This window comes from Bos taurus, chromosome 4 (assembly GCF_002263795.3).
Source record: "Bos taurus isolate L1 Dominette 01449 registration number 42190680 breed Hereford chromosome 4, ARS-UCD2.0, whole genome shotgun sequence".
In the NCBI taxonomy this organism is placed as follows: Eukaryota; Metazoa; Chordata; class Mammalia; order Artiodactyla; family Bovidae; genus Bos; species Bos taurus.
The window spans coordinates 96991108-97018195 of NC_037331.1; the positions used below are offsets into that span (position 1 = coordinate 96991108).

A 27088-nucleotide genomic window follows, 5' to 3' on the forward strand; every position below is an offset into this window, starting at 1 on the left:
GTGAAGCAGATGTTTGAGAATGGCCAACTCTGGTGTTTCTCAAAGACATGTCCATGTTAAGCACAAAGCTAGATCTTTTTACCTAATCAGCTTGAGTCAGGCTGGTAGAAAACACTTAACCATGAAATAATTATTTCTAATTTAAACTAAAATGCAATTGAGAAATAGTTATCTGGGAAAGAACATTTAAGGGCACTGTAGTTCTCAGTACGAAGATTTCCTTTGTTGTAGATTCATCTCTCAACTCAAGCAAATTTTTTTTTGGAAAACACCAGACAGTTCTTGATTGTGTACAGTTTTTCTGTTGTGTTAGTCACTCAGTCGCGTCTGACTCTTTGTGACCCCATGGACTGCAAACCGCCAGGCTCCTCTGTCCATGGGATTCTCCAGGCAAGAATACTGGAGTGGGTTGCCGTTTCCTTCTCCAAGTTTAACTGTACCTTTGACCTATTTCTTGAGTTATGGAAATATTTTTCAGAACTTATTTTCCTAAGTGGATTTTTTTTCCCTTCAGCTGTTAATTTTGTATTGGGGTATAGCTGATCAACAGTGTTATGGTAGTTTCAGGTGAGTAGCGAACGGGCCCAGCCGTGTTTAAACATGTATCCGTTCTCCCCCAAACTCCTCTCCTATCCAGGTTGCCACATAACATGGAGCAGAGTTCATGTGCTGTACGGTAGGTCCTCATTGGTCTAAATGGATAAGTTCTTAATAGTGAAACATACTGCCCTGTTCTATATCATGTGTTAAAACATTTTGTTGATGTTTGCTTACGTTCATAGTCCTAAAAGAAATATTTCTTTTCAACTCCAAAATAGATTTATCTGTATGAGTAGTTTCTCACTCTGGTGAGTTAGATCATTACTGTTCTTATTTTATTATTATAGGTGCTCTCTGAAAAAAATTCCCTGTTGATATCTATCTCTTTCCTATGCCTTCCCCATACTGATTTATTTCTGAAACTATGTGTAAGAAAGCTTCCAAATAACATCTGGTTGGTTCATTATTTAGTAATCTGTCTTCTAAGACGTGGTGTGGTGTACCTGAGAGGTCATGGTGGAGATCATTTGGTACATAAATTCATGGTATGATATCTGTGAGATAAATAGACAGCATTTTCCAGTGAACTATTCGACTGTATGTTGTCTGTTTTACTTTTCACCTGCTGTGTCTTGTCCTATAATTTTAATATATATTTGTGACATTATTCAGTGTTGTATGTCACACTTTTGAATCGAATTTTGATTATTTCTCAAAGAGTGAACCTGTTGCTGTCCACTGGAATTCATCTGCATCTCCTGAATTTCTGTTGAGGTTTCATCAACCTGTTGTTTAAAAAGTGCTCTGTGATCACTAAATTTAGAAAATGTGGAATAATTTATAAAATGACCACTTCCCATACATGAAAAAAAATCCTTTAGTGATATTTTTTCATCAGTAGTTACACACATTTCTAACTGTGTGTGTTGCTCAGTCATGTCCAACTCTTTGTGACCCCCATAGGCGGTAGCCCATCAGGCTTCTCTGTCCATGCTATTTCCCAGGCAAAAATACTGGAGTGGGTTGCCATTTCTTCCTCCAGGGGATCTTCCTGACTCAGGGATCAAAGCTGCAGCTTCTGCATTGGCAGATGGATTCTTTACCACGGAGCCATTTTGAGAAAGCCCTATAGATGGATATTTAAGGATTTCTCTTCTAGTAAAGGCTGAATGTTAGGAAATACCTAAAAATCCGACCCCTCAGTATAACAGCATTAAAAGTGGTGGTTGGATTCACTGCTGCCTACAAAGTTTTGCTTATGCATAAGCTTTATGGTACAAGTTACTTAAAACCACAGAAGATAAATGTCAGGTTTCTAAACTGATGTTCTAGAGATCAAATATATGCGTTTACAACTATTTTGTTCAAATTGTTTTGAGTACCTAGGAAGGTTAGAGTCGGGGAAGACACTGGCTTTGCTTAGCTTCCATAATTATAGCTTTATAAATAGACTTTTCATTTGTGAAGGCCAGGAAATAAAGCACTGTGTCTTCGTACATAAATAGAGGTTATTCATGGTAAGGTTTTCAAATCTTTGAAGTTCTGAGACTATTTTTGATTCTATGTTAATTGTACTTGTATTTTGGGTCAAGAAAACATATTCAGAAAATTTGTAGTCTGTATGGTTAATAATAGTTCCATGATGGAAACAGCACTTTACTGCAAAGACTGCATTAAAACATGTTGGAAACACCCTCTGAGGTTGCTTTGTCCATGTGGTAAATAGGTTCTATTAAAAATAATTTGAGTGAGCACTCAGTATAGGCCAGGCACTGTGCTAAGTGCTTTAGCTATATTTAAGAAAAATTAAGCAGCTTTGAAAGTTAACATTGTCGTATAGTTTTATACTTGGAACATGAGCTGTTTGGGTTAAAAAAAATCTTCATGCAGATTCTTACAAGCAAATTGAGTGTGGCTGTGCAGTGGGTTGTTTTTAAGCTTAAATATCTCAGCTGGATTTAATTACCTTGAGGGATAAGGCTACATGATGGGCCAGTGGTTTACCAAATTATTTTTCATTTTCTGGATCTTGATGTCACTAAAGGTTAATGCATCCTCTTTTCTCTGCTAGAGACCTGAGTTAAAAATCCGTTTTGGAGCATAAGTATAAATGAATTTGTTGTTGTTTTTCCTCCTTGGGGACACTTTGGTCATTTCGTGAGGCAGGCAGTCTTTCCATCTGGAATTGCCCGCAGCTTGCACCAGGCACAGGGTCTCCATAGCAGGGGCTGTTGCAAGTCAGCGTGAACAGGAACTGGCAGGCTTCAGAGGGCAGAGCTGGCCCAGGGCTTGTCACTCTTTCATTCCCCGATTCTGTCTTGGTTAACTTAAGGAAACTTATTTGCTAGTGACATTTGATTATAGCACATCACAAAACAAGTGATGTATTTATGGCTAGGCCACTGCCTTTTCCTCCCTATCTTAGGCTGGTTTGTATTTGGCAGCCACAGAGTTTTCTATATTCGCTCTCCCTACTCCCCTAAATTGCTGTGTATGTTAGGATAGATCTGTGATCAACATTTTTGATCACTGATGTTTTATAACTTCTACTGTCTCTTGATTGCTTTTGTATAAATGCATGATTTTTAAGGTGCACGTTTATATCCATAATTACAGTTACCCTGAAGTAGTGCCCTTGGTTGGGTGCCCCAGGTGGCTCAGTGGTAAGATAATCACTTGCCAGTGCAGGAGATGCAGGAGACGTGGGTTCGATCCCTGGGGTGGGAAGATCCTCTGGAGAAGGAAAAACCAACCTGCGCCAGTATTCTTGCCTGGGAGATCCCATGGACAGAGGAGCCTGGCAGACTACAGTCCTTGGGATTGCAAAGAGTTGGACATGACTGTGCGACTGAGCACGCACATGCATAGTGGTACTGGTTATTGCCTTTATCCGTATGAATGAGGACTATTTAGATGTATAACCAAATCAGGGAATAGTCATTGAACATTAATTCCTTGAGGGAGCTTGGTAGTGCTCTTTTCTCTGTTTTCATTTGTAGTCATCTCTTTATTTTTATTATTACTACTACTAACTATCATTATTATTGTTAGTCTTGGTGTTTCTCTTTTCCTATACATATAAAAAGACAAATAAAATTTTATATATATGGATAAATGAGATTATATAATACATACTGTGTTTTTTTTCCTCCTTTGCACTTAGCACTTTGTTTTCCAAATTCCCTGAGTCCCTCATCTTCTCCATTTGTTGTAGGTATTGCTACACCATTTTTATACATCCAGTGCTTTTTGTCTTAAAATCTTCCAAATTGCACTTTACACCAAGAGAATCTCCCTCTTCATAATTTATCTTCTGTTCATCTTTCAAATCCCATTTCTTCTATCAAACTGAGTCAGTCCAAGGAGAGGTGAGAACTGCTATTGTTTGCTACTAGCTTTCATGTAAAACTGCCTTTCCCTCTGTGTGTATGTGAATATGAGAAAGAGCCAGAGAGACTTGAGCATGTGTAAATATGTGTGTAGACTTAAGCTAACCAAGCTCTGACTCATAATGGCCCTAAGAATTATTTAAAGAAATTGATATAGTGTGCTTTTACTGAGTCTTAATCTTAAAAGGTAAGTTTGACTAAAAGTTGGTCTAAATTATTAGTACATGGACTTCTTGTAAGGATATAAAAATAATTATTGGGAAGTCAGTTTATTTGTGTCCATTGATAGGCGGTGTGTGTGGGAATAAAGAGCACATACAACGTTGAGGTGCTTGAGGTGCCTTCGTGTTTATCATGATTGTTTTCTTCAGCAATATCTGCTAAACCCTTCAAGAGCAGAACCAGGCTTATCCACATTTTACTCAGTCTTCTGTGTACTGATGAGGTTCTCACAAACTCTTTTGACAGTATCTTTGAAAAAATGAGAGTGAAAGTCGCTCAGTCGTGTCTGACTCTTTGCAACCCCATGGACTATACAGTCCATGGAATTCTCCAGGCCAGAATACTGGAGCGGGTAGCCTTTCCCTTCTCCAGGGGATCTTCCCTACCCAGGGATTGAACCCAGGTCTCCCGCATGGCAGGTGGATTCTTTACCAGCTAAGCCAACAGCCTTTCATATTTATAATATTGTGGAGCTATTTTGTTGTCTGAATCGTTTTCTTCCGCCTCTCCAGGTGTCCGCAGTCGAGTCTTTGGAGGGCCCACTGCTCCAGGTGGAAGGACTGAGTGACCTTAGGCTGGAGCTGCACAGCAAGAAGATGAACCTCCACTTGGTTCTCATAGATGAGCTGCATCGGCACCTGTACATCAAATCCACTAGCCGAGTTGTGCAGCAGAACAAGGAAAAAGGGAGGATGAGGTTAGTCAAAAAGGCTCTTTGCCACAGCGTCTTGTGACCGTGTAAAGCTTTAAGGGGTATTATTTGCTTTCCCGAACATGGTTGTAGCTTATTTTACTTGTCTTTTTAACATACTGTCTCTGAAAATGTAAGACGGGTTTGTGATAACCAACACGCCCCGTCCTGAAAGGCTGACACTGAGTGTTTGTTCATCCCTCACTTCACATTTCTTGTGGTCCTTTTATGTAAAGATATGTAGGAAACACTTACTGTGGGCTTTTAATGTACTCGATCAGAGAGACTCTGGTGTATCTCAGAAGGAAGAGAAAAACCCTTAAAATGATAGTGCAGTCCTCCTAATTAAGAAATGTAGGCACATGAACTGAAGTTAGGAGATTGTTACTTAGAGCTGTGTATAATTCTTTTTCCGGGTTAAGTTCAGGCGAGGTTGAGTGAGAACACTTGTTTTATCCTTGGTCTGGGTGTAGCTCAGTCCTGTGATGAAGGTCCTGGGTGGACTCAGAACATTTATTAAATTAGGGGAGACCTGGTAGGGAATAAGACCAGATGGTAAGATGGTAGGACATCACTGTTACTAACGTGTGTCGGATAGCTGTGCATGGTGTGTGTCCTCCCAACATCGTTTAAAATAGCCTTAAACTAACTGAAGAAGTAAGATGCTTCAGGGGGCAGTTGAGTTGAGCTCTGTACTATTGACACTTTTTCCTCGGGCTGTAGATGAGAGGAACGCTGGAAGCAGTGCATGCTGGGAATGAAGTCTGTAAAATCCTATCCTGTTCAAACCCTAATCGCCAACTGTGTGTGTGATGCTTCAATTCAATCAGAGCCCATGACAGAGAAAGAGGAGTTTCCATCTCTTTTCTGCAGACGGGCACTGGAAAACCTTAGGCACACAAACTAAGCTATGGTCATGTACCTTAGACTTAACCTAAGCACTGGATCTGAATATAGCCTTGTTGGAGAGTCAAGTGGTGGGTGGGAGCAGTGCTAAGGAAATTCCTCCCAGAGTGTCTGGTGGTAAATAGTGGATCTAAATAGATTTGTTCCTGTGCAAGGATTAAAAATAAAAACCCCTTCCCATGTAAGCATAAGGGAAAAAGCATTACATTGAGTTCTCAAAGAAGAGCATTTATTTGAAGGAAAGGATTTATAAAGCTAAATAGGAAATGTTTAGGAGACTTAGGCTCAAGGTTTCTCAAAAGATGCAAGATGATGTAGATTACGTAATTGCTCAGAATTATCAGCCTTCCCCCTCCACTTGAGTGGGAGAAGTGTATTTCCTTGTCTCTGATTCTTGGGCTCCTGCTTTTGCTGATTGTTAGCATGTAACACGAGGGGCCTGAGATGTGCCAGGGTGCATGCCCTGTCATGCCTCTGTCACTGCCATGGTGGTGTTGGTCCCCGGAGGAGGAGGAGTCATGTGGAATCGAGCCAAGTTCAGCTGAGCTGGCTAGCCTGAGTCAGCCAGTCACCCAAATGTGCTTATTATTGAACGTGACTGAGATTCTGTGGCTGTATGCAGCCAGCGTGTAGCTTCTATGAAAGGATAGTGGGGAGTCCTATGAATGGGATTGAGAGAGATGCAAAAAGAACTAAGCAGGAACAAAATGTAAGGAAAGTCAAAATATTGATAGTCAAAATATCAATATCAAAATATTGATAGTCAAAATATTAAATTCTTTTTTAAAACACTGAAAGAGTTGAATCAGTGATATGGAGGGAAAACTTATGAAGAAGGAAAAGATAAAATGATGAAAGAAAGATAATAGATGTGAAAGATGGAGAATAGTGATCAATGAAATGATTTTAAGCGCTGTATAGAATGACACTAACATGATAATGTTATAAGTTGAATTGTGTCCCCTTAAAATTCATGTATTGAGATCCTAACTCCCAGAACCTGTGACTAAATTTGGAGTTAGGGTCTTTCAAGAGGTCATTTAAGTTAAAATGAGGTTATTAGCATGGGTCCTAATTCAACATGACTCACGATGTCCTTATAAGTAGAGGAAATTTGGACACACACTTCTGAAGAGGGAAGACCATGTGAAGACTCAGTGATAAGACAGCCATCTGCAAACCTAGGAGAAAGGCCTCAGGAGACACCAATGCTGCCAACATCTTGTTCTTGGACTCCTCACCTCTGGAAGGGTGAGAAAACAGATTTCTGTTGTTGAAGCTGCCCAGCCTGTGGTGCTTCGTGATGACAGCCCTAGCAAACTAATACGGAGAGAAATAGTGGCAGTACTTAAACCTACTCACACAGAAAAAAAGACCTTGGTCTGCAAATCAAAATGATTCAAGGTAAAATTAGTGAAAAACTGACTCTTAAATTCATAAAAAGCTTTCTGATTCTAACAAAGAAATAAGCACCAGGGAGAAAAATTATGTTCCTTTCTCTGACAGAGATAGTTATATGCCCACCTAACCCATTCTCACCTTTATTTTCTTTTAAATTATTCATTTACTTTTTATTTATTTTTGGCTGTGCTGTCTTTGTCGCTGTGCGTGGGCTTTCTCTAGCTGCGGAGAGCAGGGGCTACTTTTTGTTGCAGTGGGTGGGCTTCTCTGCAGTGGCTTCTCTTGTTGAGAAGCACAGGATCTAGATGTACAGGCTTCAGGAGTTGTGGCGTGGGGGCTCAGTTGCTCTGTGTGGCATGTGGAATCTTCCTGGACCAGGGATCGGACCACAGCTTTGGCAGGTGGATACCCATCCACTGTACCGACAGGGGAGTCCCCTTTCCTTCCTTTTTTAATGACAACTCTTGTTTTGTTCATGGTGGCCATATATCCAGCAAAAAGACTACATTTTCCATCCTGCTGCCATCCTTCTGTGTAACTGAAGGTGATTAGTGAGACTTCTACTTGCAAGATGTTGAGTCAGGACTCATAGGAACATTCTTCAGACGTGCCAGCAAAGCTGGTATGCTCACTCTTTTACCCTGTACCTGCCTTCCTTTACTTCCTGTCAAGGAGTTGGACTGGGGCTATTGTCTTGGATACTAGGTGACCTTGAGAATGGAAATCAGATCGTAAACTCTTTAATGACATGGAGCCTCCATTATACCTCTGAATGGGATTTTTGTATCTTTATATGACAAGAAGGAAATCCTTTTGATTTACTCAGGTCATGGCTGTTTGGGTCTTCTGTTTATATGTAGTTGAAACTAGTCCTGATAAACAGAAAGGAGCACCAGTGAGGCTCACCAGGATTTGCTTAACATAAAATACTGGAAGACAGGAGAGCAAAGTCTACAAGGAATGGAAAAGGATTGGGACCAAAAATCTCTATATCCAGCCAAGTGTACATAGGCAACACAGCAACATTCTCAGATATAAATTAACACAAAATACAAACCTGGAATTCTTTTCTTGAGAAAAATGCTCAAAGATGAACTGTAAGATAGGAACCAAAATTAGCAGCTTGAGAACAATAAAGTTGTAGGTAGTTTGAAACTGCTGCCAGGACTGACTTCACAGTATTAAATATGTAAATTTGCATATAAACAACTGAAATGTTTTTTGCAATAGTTGGAAATATTTTGATCAGAAATATAAGCTGAAAACTCTTTTTGAAAAAGAAGGTCTATGTGATTAAAGAATACTCTGTAACAGTAAATAGAATATATATCCCTATATTAAGTTAGTAGAGACTGGGAAATATGGATAAGCTGGAGATGGAAAGGAATGCTGAATTCTTAAGATGAATGAGAAGGATTTTAATAATTATAGAGAAAATATGTTTAATTCATTTAATTTTGTATTTATTAACCTAGATATATATAAAGATCTTTATATTGAAAAGTCAGAGAAGACAGAAGCAGATAAAACATATTCTTTATTATAGAGAATGATGTTTTAGCCAATATTCTTGACTGCAAATAGCAGAGTCAGTCCTGGTAATAAACAAGGAAAGAAATTTAGTGGAAAGTTATCAAGTAGGGTCACAGAATCTAAGGAAAGTGAGCCTCTATAGACAGGCTCTAAAACCCTGGAGGGACCACGGGAGATGAAGCAGCTGGGTGTACATCACAGGCAAGCCACAGGAAGGGTCTGGTCGGGTTGTGACATCATGCCCTCAGTTGCTGAATTTTCAAGGTGAATGATCTCTAAATGTCACTTCCCTCTTTCTTTATTTCCTCAAGATTCAAAGTGTTGTCTGGAAGCTTCCAGTTCTTGGAGCCTGAGACACGTCAACTTGTATAGCGGGAAGAAGTGCCCTCTTTTTCCTGCTTTGACCCAGATCATGGAGAGTCTCTCCAAATACAAAGACTGTTCCAGTTGTTGGTATCCAAAAGCAAACACCCAGAAACAGATTTCTAGTGTAGGAGAAAATGAAAGAAGTCACACAAAGGCGCAGAGAACCTAGGGCTTAATGTTCTATACAGGGCAATCCAGAGGCCGTTGAAAAAGCATGTGTACATTTTTGTGTGTATGCATGACTGTGTGTGTGTGTGTGTAGGGATGGAAAGACTCCTTTCTGTTAACTGTTTTGAAAGGCATACATGTTAGTCGCTCAGTCGAGTCTGACTCTTTGCGACCCCATGGACTGTAGCCCACCAGGCTGCTCTGTCCACAGGATTCTCCAGGCAAGAATATTGGTGTGGGTTGCCATTCCCATCTTCAGGGGATCTTCCCAAACCAGGGTTTGAATCTGGGTCTTCTGCATTGCAGGGAGATTCTTTACTTTCTGAGCCACAAGGGAAGCTTATTTAAATTTTCTTTATATTTTCAAAAAAAAGAATACTTAATACCTTTATAAGATGAAATGAGTAAAAAAGTTATTTTAAAAACGGTTAGCCCATTTACTTCTTGCATGCATCCTGGCTTTAATACTTGATTTGATCTTGTTTCCTTGGACGTTCTAGCTCACTGGGGAGAAAACTTCAGACCCGTGGATTTTGGTGACCGTATTTGTCCCTGGGTGCATAAAGGGTGTCCTTGACTCTGTTGTATTACTTGCTCCCTACCTATTTTGTTTTTAAATTTTTTTCCTTTTTGTGTGTGTCTGTTTTGTTATCTTTCAGGGCTTTCTCCCTCCCTCTTTGCTTAGATGTTAGCTTCACTTTATTTTGAATTGCATGTCTTCTCTCTTGGGTTATCATTTGATACCATGACTGTTTCTGACTTCTCTACCCTCTAAATCATTCATGATTCTTTCTGTATGTTCAGGCAGATCTTAGAACTATAGAGAATTACCATGCAAGGCATTCCTGATTCATTATTCCGTTACATTTTCTCACTCAGGGCACATTATCTTCGACAGATCATTCTTAGCTGAGTTTGATTTAACCAACTTTTACGAGCACCTGCTCTTTGACAGGTCCTGCACCAGCTGTTGGGTTATAGGGTGAATATATTAGTTATTAGATTTACAACTTAGAGTTCAGATCACCTCTGTTAAGTTTTAGCTTGACAATAAAATCAACCAAATGAGCTGCTGCTGTGAATTTTGGATATAGGTGGACATATTTATTATTAAATGGAGGAACAGAAATAAGTTCTAATTAAAGTGCAAACATTTAATAAGCTGTTAGCACTACTAACCTTTTCTTAAAAAAAAAAAGAAAAAGACTTCATGGCTTGAAATACTGAAATGATACACATTTTGAGTAGATCCTTCCTAGTTGGATGGATGTTTAATGGCGAGAAAGTCCTAGGGATTATAGTGGTAGGGGCTTGTTTTTGGTGTGGTTAATTTCGCTTTATAATTTTCCTGTCTGCCACCATGTGGTTATTAAATATCAAGGCACTCAGTTAAAATACACAGTTCCTGATTTTGTGAGGAGAGGTGCTGTCTTATTCTAGAAGGATTTATGTGTATCATCTCTTAGTTGTGAACGATTCTGAATTGATGTAAAATTTGTAACCACATAGATATTTAAAAAGAGAAGTTGTTTCTATTAATATTTCTTTGAAAATAAAGCCACTTAGATGATTCATATTAATTAGAAGCAATTCACATTAATTAACAATCTAATATTTTTTACTTAAGGTAACATTGGTTTATGCATTGTATGTTTCTTGTCTGCAACGTTGTATTTTGGCTTCTGTATGCACTTCAGTGTGCTCATCACCAACAAATTAGTTTTCCTTTTAAAAAATACTCTTATTTATTTGGCTATGCCAAGTCATAGTTGCAACATGTGGGATGTAGTTCCCAGACCGGGGATTGAACCCAGGCCTCCTGCATTGGAAGCGTGGGGTCTTAACCAGTGGATCACCAGGGAAGTCCCAACAAATTTGTTTCCATCCATCACCCTCCGGTTAACCCGGTTGACCTGTTTGCCCTCCTCCTGTCTCTCTTCTCCCTGGTAACACTACTCTGTTCTCTGTGGTGGTTGGTGGTTTAGTTGCTCAGTCGTGTCTGACTGTTTGTGAACCCATGGACTGTAGCCTGCCAGGCTCCTCTGTCCATGGGATATACCAGGCAAGAATACTGGAGTGGGGTGCCATTTCCTTCTCCAGGGGATCTTCCCGACGCAGGGATCGAACTGCTGTCTCACGCATTGCAGGCGGATGTTACTTGTTTTGTTTCGGTTTGATCATTTGTGTTTGATTTTTATATTCCACATATGAATGAAATCCTGAAGTTACTTATCTTTTTTACTTTTTTTCACTTATCCTAATATCCTCAAGGTCTACCCATGTTTTTGCAAATGAGGAAGATGTATTTTTTATTGTTGAGTAGTATTCCATTGTAGGCATATATATACATACATAAACACAATAGAAGATGTGTGTGTATACATATATCCTCTTTATCCATTTATATGTTGATGGGCACTTAAGTGGTTTCTTTGTCTTGACCACTGTAAATAGTGCTGCCATGAACATAGGGAGCACATATCTTTTCGAATTTGTGTTTTCATATTCTTCACATAAATACTCAGAAGTGGAACGTCCGGATCACGTGGTAATTCTAGTCTTAATTTTTCCAGGAATCTCCATTACTGTTTTCTGTAGTGGCTATACCAATCTGCATTCCCACTAACAGTATATAAGGGTTCCTTTTCCCCCACATTTTCTCCAACATTTGTTATTGCTTTTAACAACAATCTAGTTTTTATTTTTTTGTTTTCAAAAATATGTCCTCTGAAGGATTGAAAATGCTTTGAGGCTACTAATACTTCTCAACTTTGTTTCTGATGTACAATGAGGACAGGCCTTTTCTCGCTTCTGAAATTGAAACTGAGAGGTCGGTATGAGATATTCTGTCATAGCAGGTACCTTCTGGTGAGTTTCCTATCTGTAGTAACTAAGTGAGTGGGTGTGCCCCCTTTCTTTTGAACTTTTATGACTAAGTCCTTCCATAAAAGAAAAAGAGAAAAACCAAAAGTCATTTCCAGAGTTACTTGCCTTTGCGTTAATGTTCACAAAGGAGAAAATTGAAGCCCAAGGGAAAATTTTAGAAGGAGAAATGAGTCTATGAAAATAGCTTTGCAGTAAATTGACTTTCTAAGAGTTTATTGATGGAGTTAGAGGGCCCTTCTGGCTCTGATAATAGTCAGCAGGTTATGTTTTTTCAAAGTTAAAATGGCTAGCTGTTTATCACCCTATATTTAACTGAAATATATTTTCAGGTTAAAACTGAGAAGGTAGTTGTAGGTTTTAATCTAAAGTGAATCGTGTGCACCTCTGTATTTACAGAAGTGTGTCTTATGCTCACATGTACATATGACTATGCATACACACGTGTACTAACCGCTGCCTCATTTACAACTGTGGCAGACAGTGTTCTGTGAACCTCAGTTTCCTGTTAATCGATACCTTCATTTATCAGTGCTTTAAAAATAGCTCCTCCACTTCTGTTATGAGAATACTTACTAAATTTATCAAGTCTTATTCCTATTAAAGTTGAAATTACCTTTTTCCTAAATACTCAGAAACAGCACTGTCCACATGAGTGGTTATCCTGTCTCTTTGGGCACGTGTGTCCATAGGCAGGTGTGTAGAGCTGTTTTCCAGTTATGAATAAGATGGAGGTAAAAGAGAGGTCGCTGAGGAGAAGAAATGAGAAGATAACAGTATTCAGTGTACAAAAGCTGAATGGATAAATATGGGATTGAATTGGTTTTATAATTAGATGATTATAGCAAATCAGTGGATTGGAAGGCTCTTTTAGATTTTCTTAAGATAGTGTAGGTAAATAGGAACTTACAGCTTTATATTGGAGAAGAGTTACTGGAGCTAACTCTGTCAGTTCAATTCCTGGTAAATGCTATTTCTGTTACTTTTATGTCTTATTCTTCACTTGCGGTTTCACATTAGTCTGCAAGTGATTCCAGCACTTGGAAATGCATGAAGTTGGGTTTAGCTCATGTCTTAGTCATACTTCCTGGATGCTCAGCCCTGAGCCAAGTGCCAAGCACATGGCAGATGCTGAGACTTGTTTGAGTAATGATTCCCCCTTCCTAGTCATAAGTGAAAAGGGAGAAGTTAATGACAGTCAGTTACCCTCTGGCGAAGGACAATGGCTGTCAACACTGTTCAGTCGCTCAGTCGTGTCCAACTCTTTGTGATCCCATGGACTGCGGCACACCAGTCCTCCCTGTCCATCGCCAACTCCCAGAGTTTACTCAAACTCATGTCCATTGAGTTGGTAATATCATCCAACCATCTCATCCTATGTCGTCCCCTTCTGCTCCCACCTTCAATCATTTCCACCATCAGTGTCTTTTCCAGTGAGTCAGTTCTTTGCATCAAGTGGCCAGAGTATTGGAGTATCAGCCTCAGCATCAGTCCTTCCAATGAATATTCAGGGCTGATTTCCTTTAGGATGGACTGATTGGATCTCCTTGCTGTCAACAATGTTAACATTCAATAAAAATAATACCTTAAAGGATAATTTTTCCCTTTAATAAAAGTTTCTGAAAGTTTTCTGAAAGAATGTATATATATATTTTAATTTGCTTAAGGATGCATACATACCTAGGTTAAGAATACACACATACCTTTGGTTTCAAAGGAGTGGTGGGAGGCAGGTGGGGATGTCACTATCGTCGATGTTCCAACTTCCACACTTTTTTTTTTTCCTCCACTTGGAGGAAGCTTCCTTGAAGGTGTAGTCGTGTTCCTGCTCATCACTGCCTGCTCTCCCTTCCCAGTTCATTTGAGAATCGCTTCCATGGCCACTGTGACTGCTGATGTTACTGTAATTGGAAGGAGGCAAGAACTATGGCTTTAACCTGTCTGTCCTTGGAACATGAGTTAGAGAAGCTTTTCTGTTGGAAATGCAGAGTGATTAGATGATTCAGTTTCTTCAACCGGTGCTTTTGCTTTGGCACCGCCTACATTCTTGTACTTAACAGATGTCTATAAATGGGACTTATCTTGAAATGTGTTTTTTATAGTCTTTGTGTCACTTAAAATTATTGTGTTTATATGGAGACGCTAAAGTTAATAAGATGACTTGTTGGACCTTTTTGGAAAAGGTGAAATGGACAATCAAATGCTGAATTAACCTATTTGAGATTGCTTAAATCATCTTTCACAGGTGTGATTCTCAGCTTGATGAAATTTATGAACTTTTTTTTTTAAAGGAAACTAAACGTAGTGAATTCCCAGTGTATCTTAAAAAAATAAAAATTCCAGCTTGAAAAACACAAGTTTCACTGGACTTGACTATTTAAACTTCCATTCATTTATCACAATAAGGTATTTGCTCTTCCTTTGGTGATAAGTTTAATACAGAAACAAAGAGGTACTGAGGTTGCATGGTATAATTTGGTTATAAAGTGGTCATGCAGATCATCAGAATATCCACTAATTTTCTTAACCTAGTATTGAACTAAAAAGATAAAAATGTAAATATTTGGAATCCTTAAAATGCATCTTTATTCACTTGTCTGTGACAATCACTGCTTTATGAAATAGACTTGCGGGATACTTGAAATCAGAGTGTCAAGAGGGTTCATGACAGAAAGAAAGAAATAAAGGATGGGCATGTCCTGGATGTAAGTAGATTTTGGAGAAAGTGGTGAGGGAGTAACTACTACTGTTCTTCCTCTTCAGCTCCCTGGTGAAGGACGCTTCTCCTGTCCCTCTGCTTGATGTTACCAACCTTCCTACGCCTCGGAAATTCCTCGATACCTCTCAGTATTCTACTCCTGGAAGCTCCAGTGGTAAGTATTTAATTCTTCAGCCACTCAACTGCTTTTTAATGGGCTGCAGTTCCTGGGTCTGGGCCAGGGTGGGCATTCCATTTGAGCAGCACTGCTTGTTTTCTTTGAAGTTGAATGCTTTTTGATGGGGGGGCGGGGGGTGGGTGTGTGTGTGTGTGTGTGTGTGTGTGTGTGTGTGTTGCTCTAACTTCTGTTGAGCCTATTAGCTTTTACCGAGCTGCTGCACATAGCACATTCCTTGTCTGGTCCATGAGAGCTTTTGCGTGTGTGACCTCTGCTCTGTGGCTACATTCCTTGTGTTTTCCAAGTGGCCTCTCCACGTCTACCTGTGTGTGCATGTGTGGACACACTCAGTGCACTCTGAGGACATATCCACAAACGAATCTATTTCTGCTTTATTGACTACGCCAAAGCCTTTGACTGTGTGGATCACAATAAACTGTGGAAAATTCTGAAAGAGATGGGAATACCAGACCACCTGACCTGCCTCTTGAGAAACCTGTATGCAGGTCAGGAAGCAACAGTTAGAACCGGACGTGGAACAACAAACTGGTTCCAAATAGGAAAAGGAGTACATCAAGGCTGTATATTGTCACCCTGCTTGTTTAACTTATATGCAGAGTACATCATGAGAAACGCTGGGCTGGAAGAAGCACAAGCTGGAATCAAGATTGCTGGGAGAAATATCAATAACCTCAGATATGCAGATGACACCACCCTTAATGGCAGAAAGTGAAGAGGAACTCAAAAGCCTTTTGATGAAAGTGAAAGTGGAGAGTGAAAAAGTTGGCTTAAAGCTCAACATTCAGAAAACGAAGATCATGGCATCTGGTCCCAACACTTGATGGGAAATAGACGGGGAAACAGTGGAAACAATGTCAGACTTTATTTTTTTGGGCTCCAAAATCACTGCAGATGGTGACTGCAGCCATGAAATTAAAGACGCTTACTCCTTGGAAGAAAAATTATGACCAACCTAGATAGCATATTAAAAAGCAGAGACATTACTTTGCCAACAAAGGTCCGTCTAGTCAAGGCTATGGTTTTTCCTGTGGTCATGTATGGATGTGAGAGTTGGACTGTGAAGAAAGCTGAGCTCTGAAGAATTGATGCTTTTGAACTGTGGTGCTGGAGAAGACTCTTGAGAGTTCCTTGGCCTGCAAGGAGATCCATCCAGTCCATTCTAAAGGAGATCAGTCCTGGGTGTTCATCGGAAGGAATGATGCTAAAGCTGAAGGTCCAGTACTTTGGCCACCTGATGCGAAGAGTTGAGTCATTGGAAAAGACTCTGATGCTGGGATGGATTGGGGGCAGGAGGAGAAGGGGACGACAGAGGATGAGATGGCTGGATGGCATCACTGACTCGATGGACATGAGTTTGAGTGAACTCCGGGAGTTGGTGATGGACAGGGAGGCCTGGCGTGCTGTGATTCATGGGGTCGCAAAGAATTGGACACGACTGAGCAACTGAACTGAGCTGAACTGAATCTTGTTTCTTCTTGACCTACCTAATATGATACTGAATGAGACAAAGGAGAGCCATTTTTGCCAATATTTAAAGTTGTGGAGGGAAGTTGTATTTTTGATTATGGAAGCAAAGTTTAAGGGAATTCTTCTGGAGTGGCTCAGACCTGCCCCATCATAGGGTTCAATTCATCTCAGTTGGGCTCAGAGCTTCTGGGCTGCTGCAGACACCTGCCCTGCCTGCAGCCTTGGGCTGGGGAGATGGTGACTGGATTTTTTTTTTTTTGTGGGCTCTTCCACAGTTGCCTTGGTATGACCTCCTCACAAATGCTATTAAAGAAATAATAATGTCTTTTAAAGAAATAACAATATTATTATTATTGACTTTTCAGATAAAACATACTTCTTACTAGTTCTATAGTCCTACAGAGCTTGAAATGATGAAAAGGTGGAAAAATAATTTGAGTTCAGTCAACACATTTTGTGCAACTAACTGAAAGTGTTTATTTTGAGAGCCTAACAATATACTGTTGCTGAAGTGTATTTAATTACTTTATAAGATAATTAAAAAATTATAAAATTTTTTTATAAAATTTAATGAAATTTTTATAAATTTTTATAAAATTTAATTAAATTTTAGGATTATTTAAGCTTGGAATTTTGAAATTTATTGCTTTTACTGTAGGAAAAGTATTAAGAATTGCTTTTTTAAGGTGGGTTGATTTTAGATTTTTATTGAGTTATAGTTGATTTATATTGTTGCCCTAATTTCTGCTGTAAGGAATTGTTTTATAATAAGTTTTACTTATTTTTTAAAAACCCAAACACATAGATGACAGTTTACAAAGCTGTGTATTCAAACTTCTTCCTGGAGTAAAAGGTTTTGTTTTCTCCTCCTTTCTTTGCTGTATCGCTGTTCTGTGAGTTTTGACACTGCTTTGAGCTGTTGTAGAGTGTGGAATTATGATACAGAAAACACATTTATACTCTTGATTTATATTTTACCTCTGCCTTTTGTGGAAATTACCGATTGTTAGATCTTTGTGTCTTTATAATGTGAATTGCCGCTTAGCCTGGTTATATCAATTTAGGTAAATACTGCTGAGTCAATGGCCAAGTGAAATAAAAATTTTAATTGTTCATGAAGAGATGATGGGGCAGGCGTTTTGAAAATGAAAAACATAAATACCAAACAAGCTGAGAAAAGGCCAGTGATGGCAGATTTCAGTGGACGCTAATTCTGCAACATCTATTACTTTTAATGAGACAGCTTTTCCTCTCTGTGCACTTTTTCTGTCAGGCCCTGCGGTTAGCCTTCATCACCGAGTGGAGCTCATAGTGACACTTTGACTTCAGCCATCTGTCCCTTCGTTTTTGGGAATGACTCTGGAAGAACTGCGTGATAGATTAGTGGAGCTTGGGACTATTATGAAGACGCTTGTAGATCTGGCCACAAAACTTTCTTCTTAGAAGGGCTCATTTCCTTTTCTGTTCGGAAGACTGATCTCTTGATTTTTCTGGGGGTGACTGAAAAAGGTAGTTATTGATTAAAGTCAATAATAACAGTAGTTAGCAAGTGCTTAGTATACATTCTGTCTGTGAAACAGTAGAAATAAGTGCTTTACATGAATTAACTCATGAAGTCCTTCGATGATCTTAGGAGAGAGGCACTGTTAGCCCCATTTTACAGGTGAGAAAAGCGAGACTGAGGATGGTTAATGGTAGATGTGAGTTCACGCAGCTGACACACAGTGGCGCCTGTGATCTCACATCAGGAGCTGGGTTCCAAAACATGCACAGTTTTCCTGCAGATAAACTAGATACTAGGTTTCTGTCACTGCTGCAACGGATTACCACAGGAAACATGTATCATCCTACAGTTTTGTAGTTAAAGTCCAGTATGGATCTCATTGGGCTAAAAGGAACGTTAGGGACAGGGCTGTGTCCCTACCAGAAGTTCTGTAGGAGAATCCATTTCCATTTCCTTGCCTTTACATGCTCTTAGAGGCTCTTGCTTTCCTTGACTTGTGGCAGGCTCCCTTTCTCCATCTTCACAGCCAGGGACAGTGGGTCACATTTCTTCTCACCTTATACCTCTCTGACCCACTCTTCTGCTTCCTTCTTCCTCTCCTGAGGGACTATGTGATTAAATTGATTCCCACCTGGATAATCCAGGCTCTTTTTTCTGTCTCAATATCCTTAACCTTAATCACGTGTAGAGTCTCCTTTGTCATGTAAAGTAACATATTCACAGATTCTGGGGATTAGTTCATGAATATCTTTCATGGGCTTCCCTGGTAGTGGCTCAGTGGTACAGAATCCGCCTGCCAATGCAGGAGATGGGGCTCCGATCCCTGAATCAGGAAGATTCCCTGAAGAAGGAAATGACAACCCTCTAGAGCCAGTATTCTTATCTGGGAAATCCAATGGACAGAGGAGCCTGGTGGGCTACAGTCCGTGGGGTTGCAAAAGTGTCAGACATGACTTAGTGACTAAACAACAACAATCTTTCAGGGCCCATTCTACTTGTCACAATCTGCAAGTACTTACTTTCTGACCCAAGTTATTTTTAGGAGCCAATATATAAAAATTTGACTTTCTTGAAATGATGTGTGAAGTCTTTGCAGTTCTCGTTTTTAGGACGATATTAATCTGGGTCACATTATTAAAGGGGATTATATAAATGAGAAAAATGTGAATTATGTAGAGAACTACATAAAATGTTTCTAATAAGTACATGTGAAAGTGTGGGGCTGATGAAATATACTATAATAAAGGACAGAAACTTTGTCTTATTCTAAATAATGGACAAAGTCCTGAGAGTCTATTTGTGAAGTGCTCTGCAAGTCAGCCTAGAAAGTAATAGTCTTTTTCAGCAGGGAATTTAACATAGGCTCTTAAAGCTCCTTTCTCATCTTGTGAAATAGTAGGATTGAGGGTGTAATCCATTAGAGCTGACATTTCTATAGAGGAAGTTGCAATAGGGAATCCCTGGGTAGAATTTCATCTCCCATTGGGGTGCCATAAATTAAACTTGCAGGTGATTTCTGAGAACTTTCAGATTATTATTAATTAAATGAGAATTTTGTTGGCTTGTGAATGAGTCATTTTTCAAATGTCTTATTTAGAGATAGAGTTGTGAGTGACTTTTATGTGAGAGGTATTCTATCATAGTTTACATGTTACTGTTAGTAAGAAACTATACATCATTCAACTGATGCAGCAGTCCTAAGAGGTAGTTGGGGCAGGTAGTGTTACTGTCATTATGATTATTGTATTTATGTCATATTTAACAGAGAAGGCAATGGCACCCCATTCCAGTACTCTTAAGTGTATTGCCAGATATTTAAGTTATCATAAAATTGTATGGAATTATCTATGTCTGTGTATCATCTAATTAAAAATAAAATCTTTAATTATAAGATGCAAATTCCAGGCAAAGATTGGCAGAAGCAAGCAACATGTAAAGAGAAAAATGATTAGCATTGACTTAATTTTCGTGTGTAATCATGAAGAAAAGCAATGGCATAGTAAAGAACCGGGCAAATGGGCAATTCACAGAAGAGTCTATACACATGGAAAGATGGGCGTTTATCTGACGAATGTTAAAATATCAAGAATATATAAAGAATCCCTATAAATTGGTAAGATAAGCAAGTAGAAAAATAAGCAAAAATATGAGCAGGCAGTTTGCTTAAAGAGACAGCTATATTAGTCAATATATGAAAAACTGCTTATACTCTCTAGTTAATCAAGTGTTATTTTTAAAATAACACGAAAAATCAAGTGTCATTTTATGAATATGGAAGTGAATTCAGGGATGCTGAGTGATTGGTCCAGGTTCAACCAAAAAAGTATTTGCTGGAGACTGGCCTCTTGCTGTCCTCACTCTAAATACGTAAAGGATGTATTTTGCAAGCATTTTTTTCCCGATTATTCTCATCAGTCACAGTATTTTATAATGTACAGGGAAACTAATGTCTAATATAGATGTAGTCATTCAACTATAACTTAGGTAGAAGCATGGACAAAGTATGGAGAAAAGCCAATAATTATAGTAAAACGTTGGTTTAAGCTTTTGGATTCTCAGTATGTCTTTTTATTTGGCAAATTGCCTTTGGAACGTTCTGACTGAGCAATTATTCGCAAGGTACACAGGCATTTCATTTGTGGCTTCTTTATTCATTTTATTCACACTCCTGCTGGGATTGCTGTGAATATAGCTATAATGAAACTGGACTTTTCTCTCCCTTTCTTTCTGGTACCAGCATAGGTTAAGCAATAAGACATAAAGAGAGCACAAATGAAATTATTTTTTCTTCTTTTGCTGCTGTTTTCTTGATGTGTGTTTTATTTCATCAAATCTTGTTCTGAGACTTGATATTTGTCTCAAGAATTTGGGGTTCGATATTTTAAAAATTCCCTATGTGGGTTGGGAGCTATGAATCCTGATATAAAGGGAGATGAAGCTCCTCTTTTTGGAAATCAAATGTCACTTTTAGAATAGTGTAGATCCGATTGACAAATCTTGACATCTTTTGTTTTACTTATGTCCTTATGATATGATCTCCCTTGGTATTTTTAAATATAACTTTCTGAGGTATCCGTGCATTTGCTCTTAATAAGTATCTTTGATTTCTATGATTGATCAGAAGTAGAGTTGAGGAATATATACAAAGGAGACAGAATAGAACTAATAGTTCAAATGTTTCTAAATAGAAAAATGAAACAAGACCAAAGTTTATTAAAAATATATTAATTTTTAATATATAAACTGTATTAAATAATGTATGTAAATACTATATATAACATGAGTGAGTGAGTGAAGTTGCTCAGTCATGTCTGACTCTTTGCGACCCCTTGGACTGTAGCCCACCAGGCTCCTTCCTCCATGGGATTCTCCAGGCAAGAGTACTGGAGTGGGTTGCCATTTCCTTCTCCAGGGGATCTTCCCAACCCAGGGATCGAACCTGGGTCTCCTGCATTCCAGGCAGACGCTTTAACCTCTGAGCCACCAGGGAAGTCCCATATATAACATATACATGTATATAAATATATAGACCCCAAGTTGCAAAGACTCAGTCGGACATTACTGAGCAACTGAACTGAACTGGACTGAAAATTGCCAAAGTAATCCTGAGAAGAAAGGACAAAACAGGAGGCATAATCTTCCTAGCCTTTAGGCAATACTGCAAAGCTACAGTAATCAAAACAGTGTGGCACTGTGACAGAAACAGACATACAAATCAATATATAGAAACAATGCCATCTCAGTCGCTAAATTGTGTCTGACTCTTTATGACCTCAGTGTAGCCTGCCATGCTCCATTGTCCGTGGAATTTTTTTAGCAAGAATACTGGGGTATGTTGCCATTTCCTTCTCTAGGAGATTTTCCTGACCAGGGGTAGAACCCACATCTCCTGCATCTTCTGCATTGGTAGGCGGATTCTTTACCACTAAGTTACCTGGGAAACCCAATACGTGTAATCTACATTTACATATGTACAACATGTATACCCTTATATGTACATAGTAAAAGTATGAAATCAAACAGGAAAAAGATACAGGATATAAATACAGGTATACCTCAGAGATATTGTGGGTTTGGTTCCAGACCACTATAGTAAAGACAGTCACAGGTATCTTTTGGCTCCCCAGTGCGTATGTGTTATGTTTATACTATGTATAGTGTAAGTGCTATGTAAATAGTTGACAGCATGCATCTAAGTTCAAGTTTTGCTTTTGGAAATTTTCTGGAATTTATTTTCTATCCATGGTTGGCTGAATTTGGATGTGAAACTCATGGATATGGAGTGCCAACTTGTTTGTCTTTATCCATTTTTAAATTTTATTTTTAATCTATTAATATCCATTAATGGATTTCTTAATATTGAACCAATTTTTCATTACTAGGATAAATTGCTCTTGATCATACTGTATTATTTTCTCAATGTAGTATTGAATTCTGTCTGCTAATATTTTATTTAGGATTTTTGCATCATGTTCATGAGTAATAGTGTCCTGTGGTCCAAATCGTACTAGATTTTGGTTTTAATGTGATAATTTGCTGCATAAAAGGAATTAGGACATTCTCTTTCATTTTTCAATGCTCTGAAAAGTCTATGGAGCTCTGGGAGTATCTGGTGTTTGAAGATTTAGGAATTTCTCTATGAAACCTTTTGGATATGGTATGTTTTAATACATTTACTTTTTGTTCAGTAATTTTGTTTCATCAGTGCAAATTGTTCTGTTTAAACTTTGTTTCTATTGGAGTCAGTTTTAATAATCTGTATCTCCCTAGGCAATTATTGATTTCATTTATTCAATTTTATTTATATAGAATAATGTATATAGAATAATGGCATCACCGACTTGATGGAGATGAGTTTGAGCAAGCTCCAGGAGTTGGTGATGGACAAAGAAGCCTGGTGTGCTGCAGTCCATGGGGTTGCAAAGAGTTGGACACGACTGAGTGACTAAACTGAACTCATTTATATAGATGTCTATAAAGTATTTTCTTACTGTTTTAAAATTCTTTTGTTTCCTTTATGTCATCTAATTATGCTGTTTCCCTTTTCTTCTTGATCAAAGTAGCTAATGGTTTGTCTTTGGTGTTCGTTTTTTCTCCCAAGAAATAACAAGAATTTTGATGTATTGATTAGGTCCATTTTTTTGTTCTCTACCTCATTCCTTTATGTTTTTATTCTTTCCTTCTTCATCCTTTCACTTGGTTTACTCTTTTCCTGCACTAGAAACTGAAATCATGCATTTTAATTCTTTCATTTTTTACTGATAAAAGTATTTAGTGATAGAAAATTTTCTCTCATTACTACTTTAAATGTATCCCATAGATACATATCATTTACAAAGATTGTCTTATTTCAGTTTTTATTTCAGTTTTTATTTCTCCTTTGATCGAAGTGTTTTTAGTAAAAGAATTTTAAAGATAAAAGGGTCTTTTGTGTGTGTGTGTTTTTAATATTTTCTAGCTTTGTTGTGTTGAATTGAGAATGTTGCTTGTAATATTTTTACTTTATAGAACTTACATTTTCTTTGTGACTTAATATATTATGGTTTGTTATTTTTTTTTTAATATTCCAGGGGTACTTGACAGGAAGATGCATTTTCTCTATCAGATGAGGAGTTTGATGTATATTTGTGAAATTCTCATTATGTTGTTTGTCTATCTCCATTTTTATTTTTAGTGTTTTTCTTCTGTGTCTCTTTGACTCACCTGTAGTTTTTGTTTAAAAATGATGATTGCTATTTTTTGGTATGTGAATAGTCGTGTGTTGTTTCATTTGTGAATTGTGCTTTTTGGCATTAAAAAATGCCCTTCATTGATGTGATTAATGCTTATTGACTGTGAAAATTTCATTCAAATGTGGAAAATTCTTAAAGAGATTTCTTAAAGAGAATTGTTAAAGAGATGGGAATACCAGACCACCTGACCTGCCTCCTGAAAAATCTAAATACAAGTCAAGAAGCAACAGTTAGAACTGAACATGGAACAACAGACTGGTTCCAAATAGGGGAAGGAGTACCTCAAGGCTGTATATTGTCACCCTGCTTATTTAACTTATATGCAAAGTACATCATGAGAAACGCTGGACTGGATTGAGCACAAGCTGGAATCAAGACTGCTGGGAGAAATCTCAATAACCTCAGATACGCAGATGACACCACCCTTATGGCAGAAAGTGAAAAGGAACTAAAGAGCCTCTTGATAAAAGTGAAAGAGCAGAGTGAAAAAGTTGGCTTAAAGCTCAACATTCGGGAAACTAAGATCATGGCATCTGATTCCATCACTACATGGCAAATAGATGGCGAGACAATGGAAACAGTGTCAGACTTCATTTTTTTGGGCTCCAAAATCACTGCAGATGGTGACTGCAGCCATGAAGTTAAAAGACGCTTGCTCCTTGGAAGAAAAGTTATGACCAACCTAGACAGCATATTAAAAGCAGAGACATTACTTTGCTAACAAAGGTCCATCTAGTCAAGGCTATGTTTTTGCCAGTAGTCACGTATGGATGTGAGAGTTGGACTATAAAGAAAGCTGAGCTCTGAAGAATTGATGCTTTTGAACTGTGGTTTTGGAGAAGACTCTTGAGAGTCCCTTGGCCTGCAAGGAGATCCAACCAGTCCACCCCAAAGGAATTCAGTCCTGAATATTCATTGGAAGGACTGATGCTGAATTGAAACTCCAATACTTTGGCTATCTGATGGGAAGAACTGGCTCATTTGAAACCACCTTGATCCTGGGAAAGATTCAAGGTTGGGGGAGACGGGGACGACAGAGGATGAGGTGGTTGGGTGGCATCACTGACTTGAGGGACATGAGTTTGAGTGAACTCCGGGAGTTGATGATGGACAGGGAGGCCTGGCGTACTGCGGTCCATGGGGTCGTAGAGTCGGACACAACTGAACGACTGAACTGAACTGTTCATTCTATATTTTTAGCCTTTCTAAATAAATTGGCTTTAGTATGTGTATAGCATGTATAGTTTGGCCTTGCTTTGTAAGCTGAATTAAAACCTTTTTTTTAATAGATGAGTTGAATCCATCGATATATATTGATATGACTGATGTCTTCAGTCACAACTGTATCATAGTATTTTGTAAATATGTGTATTCTGTATGCTATATTTCTTTCTAAGATATGTGTTCTTTTATTTTACTTATATAGAAATTTTTTGTCTAGGAAGTTCCCCCCGCCATTGATTGTCTTTTAATGTATACTTTTAAGAAAATGCTCTTAGCTGCGTTTTTTTTGCTTTGGTTAAACCTTTACTCTTGGATTTCTCCATTTTTATTGGTATACTTTAGTTTCCATCCTTTGCCTCCATAATAAACGATAAACTTACTCTACTTTCCTCTTTTTCTTCTGCCATTTTTTTAGTTGTATAGGTTTACTTTTTTACAGCATGCTACTTTCATGTAGTTGTTTTCCACAACTTTTGTTTTTATATTAAACCTACATTTAAATATTCCGAATGTTCATGAATTAGACATTTTGTTCAAGTTTCCTAGTCATTTCTTGGTTGAATGAAGTTCATTATCTAAAAAATTCCTTGAGGAGTCATGGATGCAGAGTTTCTTTATTTGAAAACTTTTAATTTCTTTTTCCTAAAGCCTTGATACTTAAAGGGCGACTTGGGGATAAAGGTTCCTTAGGTTACACTTTATTATTATTATTTTTACAAAATACTATTTCATTTTTTTCTTTTTAGTGCTTTTTGAAATTTCAGATTCCTTAGGTTTTTTTTTTCCCCTTGTTAAAGTTCCTTGATTCTTAGGTCTTACAGATTTCTTTTTAATCTTAGGAACTGAAAAGATTTAGTAGGATGTGCCTTGGAGTCTTGATTTCTTTAGTATTAATTTTCCAAGATACCCAATGGGCTTCTGTTTCATTTTGTGCATTCAGTTTTTTTTTTTTTCTTCTGTAAGTTTTCTTGGTTTACAGTTTTAAATGTTCTGTTTACTTTTCCTCTTTATCACTCTATTTTTCTTTGCCTGTTTTCCGTTTCTACTACTCTCTCTTTCATCTTTTCATTTCTACTACTACTTTTTTTTATTCTCCTTTTTATCCTCCACTTTGGTTCCCGGCATTTGCTCAATATCCTTTATCGGATAAATGTTTTCAGTTTTTTCTGTCTTGCTTATTTTGTATTGTATTCTTGAGGTATGAGATAATATTGTCTTTTTTCTTCCCTCTCTTTCCTGGGTTTTGTAAGTTTTCCTTTCACACTTTGCTTTTGATTGTCCGTGTCTGTCATAATTTTTTGATTTTTGACTCAAAGTGGTTTTTCATATCCCCAAATTCTTGTTTGAGTGAGTATATTAATTCCACCTAGAGTGTTATCACTCAGATTTCTTGTGCTTCATGCTGTTTTATTGGATGAAATTTTCTTCTAAACGTATGTTGGATTTTTTTTGTAATACTCTCATAAGAATGTGTTCATTATTTTTTCTATTCATTTTTTTTTAAATGATACTGGGGGTGTGTTTGTAGGATTCCTAGCTCATTGGCTCCCTCTTCTGTCATTACAGCAAACTGCAGATACTTTTATTTTAGTTCAGTTCACTCACTCAGTCGTGTCCGAATCTTTGCGACCCCATGGACTGCAGCAGCATGCCAGGCTTCCCTGTCCATCACCAACTCATGTCCATTGTGTCAGTGATGCCATCCAACCATCTCATCCTCTGTCATCCCCTTCTCCTCCCACCTTCAATCTTTCCCAGCATCAGGGTCTTTTCCAATGAGTCGGTTCTTTGCATCAGGTGGCCAAAGTACTAGAGTTTCAGCTTCAGCATCAGTGCTTCTGGTGAATATTCAGGACTGATTTCCTTTAAAGTTGACTGGTTGGATCTCCTTGCAGTCCAAGGGACTCTCAAGAGTCTTCTCTAACACCACAGTTCAAAAGCATCAATACTTCGGCGCTCAGCTTTCTTTATAGTCCAACTCTCATATCCATACATGACTACTGGAAAAACCATAGCTTTGACTAGACAGACCTTTGTTGGTAAAGTAATGTCTCTGCTTTTTAATATGCTGTCTAGGTTGGTCATAGCTTTTCTTCCAAGGAGTAAGTGTCTTTTAATTTCATGGCTGCAGTCACCATCTGCAGTGATTTGGAGCCCCCCAAACA

General features: G+C 38.2%; 1 protein-coding gene and 1 non-coding gene across 7 annotated transcripts in view; one reads left to right on the top strand and one right to left on the bottom strand.

The window, feature by feature from the left end:
• EXOC4 (exocyst complex component 4) overlaps positions 1–27088 on the top strand; it is an 806015-nt gene that overhangs the window by 51024 nt on the left and 727903 nt on the right. For all 6 annotated transcript variants that reach the window (XR_009494158.1, XM_024990789.2, XM_059885681.1 and 3 more), the window contains 2 exons: positions 4664–4848; positions 14863–14972. Coding sequence is in view for 5 of the 6 variants with exons in the window: in XM_024990789.2 (XP_024846557.1) it covers positions 4664–4848; positions 14863–14972 (295 nt within the window). In the remaining variant the exon portion in view is untranslated. The remainder of the gene's footprint in view (positions 1–4663; positions 4849–14862; positions 14973–27088) is intronic.
• TRNAS-GGA (transfer RNA serine (anticodon GGA)) lies at positions 21386–21457 on the bottom strand. Its single transcript has one exon. It is a non-coding gene; the product is annotated as a tRNA-Ser (tRNA).